The 6,008-nt window shown below is 54.0% G+C and overlaps 1 protein-coding gene across 1 annotated transcript in view; it reads right to left on the bottom strand.

The window, feature by feature from the left end:
• The window catches only part of LOC142463515 (glucagon receptor-like), a 45,353-nt gene extending 39,794 nt beyond the window's left edge, over positions 1-5,559 (bottom strand). Inside the window, 2 exon segments of the mRNA XM_075566371.1 lie at positions 3,713-3,775; positions 5,269-5,559. Of these exon segments, the coding sequence (XP_075422486.1) occupies positions 3,713-3,769 (57 nt within the window). The 5' untranslated portion in view covers positions 3,770-3,775; positions 5,269-5,559.
• Positions 5,560-6,008: the final 449 nt, after the last annotated feature.

Here is a 6,008-nt window from a genome sequence, read left to right as displayed (position 1 = left end):
TCTCTCTCTCTCAGTCTCTCTCTCTCTCAGTCTCTCTCTCTCTCAGTCTCTCTCTGTTTCAGTCTCTCTGTTTCAGTCTCTCTGTTTCAGTCTCTCTCTCTCTCAGTCTCTCTCTCTCTCAGTCTCTCTCTCTCTCAGTCTCTCTCTCTCTCAGTCTCTCTGTTTCAGTCTCTCTCTCTCAGTCTCTCTCTCTCTCAGTCTCTCTCTCTCTCTCAGTCTCTCTCTCTCTCTCAGTCTCTCTCTCTCTCAGTCTCTCTCTCTCTCTCTCTCTCAGTCTCTCTCTCTCTCAGTCTCTCTCTCTCTCAGTCTCTCTCTCTCTCAGTCTCTCTCTCTCTCAGTCTCTCTCTCTCAGTCTCTCTCTCTCAGTCTCTCTCTCTCTCAGTCTCTCTCTCTCTCTCAGTCTCTCTCTCTCTCTCAGTCTCTCTCTCTCTCTCAGTCTCTCTCTCTCTCAGTCTCTCTCTCTCTCAGTCCTCTCTCTCTCAGTCTCTCTCTCTCAGTCTCTCTCTCTCAGTCTCTCTCTCTCTCTCAGTCTCTCTCTCTCTCTCTCAGTCTCTCTCTCTCTCTCAGTCTCTCTCTCTCTCTCTCTCAGTCTCTCTCTCTCTCAGTCTCTCTCTCTCTGTCTCTCTGTCTCTCTGTCTCTCTGTCTCTCTCTGTCTCTCTGTCTCTCTGTCTCTCTGTCTCTCTCTCTCTCAGTCTCTCTCTCTCTCTCTCTCTCAGTCTCTCTCTCTCAGTCTCTCTCTCTCTCAGTCTCTCTCAGTCTCTCTCTCTCAGTCTCTCTCTCTCTCTCTCTCAGTCTCTCTCTCTCAGTCTCTCTCTCTGTCTCTCTCTCTCAGTCTCTCTCTCTCTGTCTCTCTCTCTCTGTCTCTCTCTCTCTGTCTCTCTGTCTCTCTGTCTCTCTCTCTCTCAGTCTCTCTCTCTCTCTCTCTCTCAGTCTCTCTCTCTCAGTCTCTCTCTCTCTCTGTCTCTCTGTCTCTCTGTCTCTCTGTCTCTCTCTCTCTCAGTCTCTCTCTCTCTCTCTCTCTCAGTCTCTCTCTCTCAGTCTCTCTCTCTCTCAGTCTCTCTCAGTCTCTCTCTCTCTCAGTCTCTCTCTCTCTCTCTCAGTCTCTCTCTCTCAGTCTCTCTCTCTCTCTCTCTCTCAGTCTCTCTCTCTCAGTCTCTCTCTCTCTCAGTCTCTCTCAGTCTCTCTCTCTCTCAGTCTCTCTCTCTCTCTCTCAGTCTCTCTCTCTCAGTCTCTCTCTCTGTCTCTCTCTCTCTGTCTCTCTCTCTCAGTCTCTCTCTCTCTGTCTCTCTCTCTCTGTCTCTCTCTCTCAGTCTCTCTCTCTCAGTCTCTCTCTCTCAGTCTCTCTCTCTCTCGTAAGGAAACTGTATACGCAGTGCAGTATAAAGGTGCCTTTTCTTGGGGTGCATCAGATGGGAGAAAGTTTCGCATTAAAGCCGCTCTTTGCCTTGTTAGAAAAGATGAAGAATAAAACGCCGCCCCGGGTCACTAACAGTAATACGCATAATTACACACACGGTATATTCCGGAGTCATTTCTCCCGGCCCTGCGGGACCCTGGGAATTATCACACCTCGCTTGTATGATAACAATTAAAGATAATTAGAATCTATCGTATCCCAGCGAGCTCAGAATGCGCTAATTACTTCTAATTACTTCTATATACAAGATGAATAAATACACGTGCATAGCCCCTACCCAACATGATACTTGTGTTTCCCCCACCCGGGGGAGATGTGGCCATTACTGGTCGCGTGGTGCGTGATACCTGCTGGTAAGAGGAGAGCTGAGTCGTCCGCCGGTGGTAGTGGGGACGCAGGAACAGGCTTCTGGGGTTCATACCCCACATATCTCTTTAGCAGTGCAGCGCCTCCATCTGCCGTAGGCTCCAGGGAACTGAAGGTGATCTCCCTCGGTAGAACCGATTTCCTCTCCCCCCAGTAAGGTCACGCACCAGGCAGGAGGTATATGCAAATAGGAACGGTTTATTGTCTTGGTCTCACAGAACAGTACACGGCAGGTTCTGTCCAATGCAGCAAACTGTCAGCTTCTCCCTGAAGGATGGTCCCTGGACAACCACTACGGGTCAAGCTCCCCCCCCCCCCCCACGGAGCTGTCCTGGCTCTGCCCCTCTAGCAGAGGCAGAGGTATGGTACACACGCACTCTCCCCCGGAGGGAAGAGGACAAGAGAAGGCCCAATAGTCAGGCTCTTGGCTGTGTGACCTGCCCCTCTCAAGTGGGTGGAGGCACTACTCAATTTAGGGCGGAACTGCCCTTAAGTACAGCCAGGAGGAGGACACCAAGTCTGTCTCATGATTGGTTATGCCCAGGCCTGATGTCACCGCCTCCCGCTGTCAATCAAGTGCAGCTCCTAGGAGTGGGGAAACCCCATATTGACTGCTGGCAGCCTGATTAGTACCAGGGTGGAATAGTAGCCACAGGTGACCTCGCCACATACTCTCAGTAGTGATTCCCAATGGGGGGGTGGGGGAGGGGGGAGGGGTCTCTAAGGCGTTCCTCTAAACAAATCTGTAATGGGGGCTTTCAGGCAGTATATAGCGGGTTCCTGAGCCTGTGCTGGGACTGCGCACTTAGTAAGGCCCCAAGCTGCACCTTAGCGTGGGGGGGTATCGCTGTCACAGCAGGAGCTTACAAAGTCGCTCCCCACAATGCTTTGCATCCACAGCAGCAAGGCATTGTGGGGCGTGACTTTGGAAGCTCCCGCAGTGAGTGACAGCGATACCCCCCACGCTGCATGCACACACTGAGGGGCAGTTGGGGCCTTACCCCACACTGAACTTTGTGTTGTGGTTGGTAAGGGGCTTAGCCCCCCGACCCACCGATGGGGACTAATGTCTGGTATTAGTCAGCGCTCCACACGGGTCTACCTCTGTTTATTTATTTTTCTTACTCCTTATATGTTGAACAGAAGCAATCTTTTGCGTTCAAGTTTTGGGCGAAATGAAAGCCTACCTTTGTTCCCCACAAGCAGTCTCCCGTTTCCACCTCTGCACACATCTCCTACAACTTGCATATAGTGTGATTCCAAATCGCTGCTCCGTACCCCTCCGAGGCCACGGAAACCACAACCGCCCCCACGCCCCCTCTTCCCCGTATGGAAATTACGTGTCATTTGGAAAAAAAACTGCGTTAACGAGGACGCGACAAGCCTGGACCAGCTGTAAGTGCAGTAACGCTCGCCGCAGCACACAGCAAGGGCCTCTACATCTGCATACAACTGATAGGTAAGGTAGGGGGGCCACAAGACACGAAGACGCAGCCAGACTAAACGTGTCCGCAGGCGCGGCGCGGGAAAGGTAAAGTCGCGGGAAGCCGCCGTAGCTAGAGACCTGCAGAGTATCGCTCCCTGCTGGAGACCTGCAGAGTATCGCTCCCTGCTGGAGACCTGCAGAGTATCGCTCCCTGCTGGAGACCTGCAGAGTATCGCTCCCGGCTAGAGACCTGCAGAGTATCGCTCGCGGCTAGAGACCTGCAGAGTATCGCTCGCGGCTAGAGACCTGCAGAGTATCGCTCGCTGCTAGAGACCTGCAGAGTATCGCTCGCAGCTAGAGACCTGCAGAGTATCGCTCGCAGCTAGAGACCTGCAGAGTATCGCTCGCAGCTAGAGACCTGCAGAGTATCGCTCGCGGCTAGAGACCTGCAGAGTATCGCTCGCGGCTAGAGACCTGCAGAGTATCGTTCGCCGGCAATTACCTGGGAGCTGTATACTGTGAACAGAGTGAAGAGGGAGGGGAGCGGTGTGTTCCTCATTCAGCTCTGAGAAAGATGGAGGAAAGTGTCAGACGCGCGTCGCTCGCTGCTAGAGACCGGCGACGCTCGCTACTAGAGACCGGCGGCGCTCGCTACTAGAGACCGGCGGCGCTCGCTGCTAGGGACCGGCGGCGCTCGCTGCTAGGGACCGGCGGCGCGTCGCTCGCTGCTAGAGACCAGGCGGCGCTCGCTGCTAGGGACCGGCGGCGCTCGCTGCTAGGGACCGGCGGCGCTCGCTGCTAGGGACCGGCGGCGCTCGCTGCTAGGGACCGGCGGCGCTCGCTGCTAGGGACCGGCGGCGCTCGCTGCTAGGGACCGGCGTCTCGCTCGCTGCCAGAGACCGGCGGCGCGTCGCTCGCTGCCAGAGACCGGCGTCGCGTCGCTCGCTGCCAGAGACCGGCGGCGCGTCGCTCGCTGCCAGAGACCGGCGGCGCGTCGCTCGCTGCCAGAGACCGGCGGCGCGTCGCTCGCTGCCAGAGACCGGCGGCGCGTCGCTCGCTGCCAGAGACCGGCGGCGCGTCGCTCGCTGCCAGAGACCGGCGGCGCGTCGCTCGCTGCCAGAGACCGGCGGCGCGTCGCTCGCTGCCAGAGAAAGGCGATGTTTACGGCAACGATTCTCTGCAAAGCTTTGCAAAAGAAACCGTACTGGAGCAATGCTCTGCAGGAGAGGAGGGGGTGCGGGGTGAAGGAGGGGAGGGGGAGGGATCAGCACGGTCACCGCTTCATTAGCACAGGGACTCGCGTAGCATTGAGCAGAACATTCAGCGCCACCTGGAATTCAGTGTCACCGATTCTAACCGCTCACACTCGCTCTTTATTTATTCATTCCCTTTCCAATGTCACTCATCTGCTCTCCACTAATAACGTCTCTCTCTCTCTCTCCTGTCTTTTTCTATCTTTCCTATGCTCCATCTCTCTTCCTATGCTCTCTCTCTTTCTCATCTCTCTGTCTGTCTCTGTCTGTCTCTGTCTGTCTCTCTCTGTCTCTCTCTGTCTCTCTCTGTCTCTCTCTGTCTCTCTCTGTCTCTCTCTGTCTCTCTCTGTCTCTCTCATATCTCTCTCTCTGTCTCTCTCTCTCTCTGTCTCTCTCTCTCTCTCTCTCTCTCTCTCTCTCTCTCTCTCTCTCTCTCTCTCTCTCTCTCTCTCTCTCTCTCTCTCTCTCTCTCTCTCTCTCTCTCTCTCTCTCTCTCTCTCTTTCTCTCTCTCTCTCTCTTCTCTCTCTCTCTCTTCTCTCTCTCTTCTCTCTCTCTCTCTCCTGTCTTTTTCTATCTTTCCTATGCTCTCTCTCCCCTTCCACACTCACTATATCCCTGTCCAGGTAACATCTCACTGGAGGAGAACCACTAAGGTGCATTGAGGGGTAGCGCACCCCTTCCGCCGTTAGCTAACATTGACTTGAAAGGACCCGCAAACCAACCTTGGATTGCCAGCTCCTCGGGGCAGTAACGCATTCTAATCTATGCCCACCTCCCTGCAGCCTGGCACCAGAGGGGTCTTACCTGGTATAGTGGGGGGGGTCTCTCCTCCTATTGCCAACGCTGCCTGCTTAACCCTCTCACCGCCGGAGCACTGCGGTGTTCTCCGGCAAGGAGATCCGTGGTCTCGGATGTAAAGTCTTTATCGCATGAGGCTGTCAGAGATGGGATGCAGTATGTTAACATGAGGGTCCCTCCTGCTGTCTCCCTTCTCCCTCTCTCGCTCTCACATCGCTCCTCTTTCTTACACCTCTTCTCCCTCTCTCTCTTCTCTCTCTCTTCTCCCTCTCTCTCTCACATCTCTCCTCTTTCTTATACCTCTTCTCCTACTCCTCTAACTCACTTTTTATATTTCTCATCCTCGCTCTCGGTCGTATCCCCCCTCTCTACCTACCTCTCTCTTTAACTCCTCCTCTCTCTCGTTCATCCATCCTCCTTTTTCTCGTCTCTCTCTCACCCCAATTTTCTCTCTTCTTTCTTTCACATCCTTCCACTCTCTTTCTTTCTGCACCTCTCTCATCTCTCCTTTTCTCTCCCCCCCTCCCCTCTTCATCTCTCACTTTCTCTCTCTCTCTCTGTCTTTCACTCACTCTCCATCTCTCTCTTTTTCACTGTGACATTCTTAGTTTTACCCTCTCTCACCCTATTCTGTACCTCTCTCCTTTTGTATTCCTCACCACCCCTCTTTTGCTTTTCCGTGTATCTCCCCTCCTGTCATGTTCTCTCCTTTACATGTTTTGGTATGTATCCCTCTCTTCCTCAAT

The sequence above is a fragment of the Ascaphus truei genome, chromosome 11, assembly GCF_040206685.1.
Source record: "Ascaphus truei isolate aAscTru1 chromosome 11, aAscTru1.hap1, whole genome shotgun sequence".
Taxonomy (NCBI): Eukaryota; Metazoa; Chordata; class Amphibia; order Anura; family Ascaphidae; genus Ascaphus; species Ascaphus truei.
This window is presented reverse-complemented; position numbering and strand designations above follow the sequence as displayed.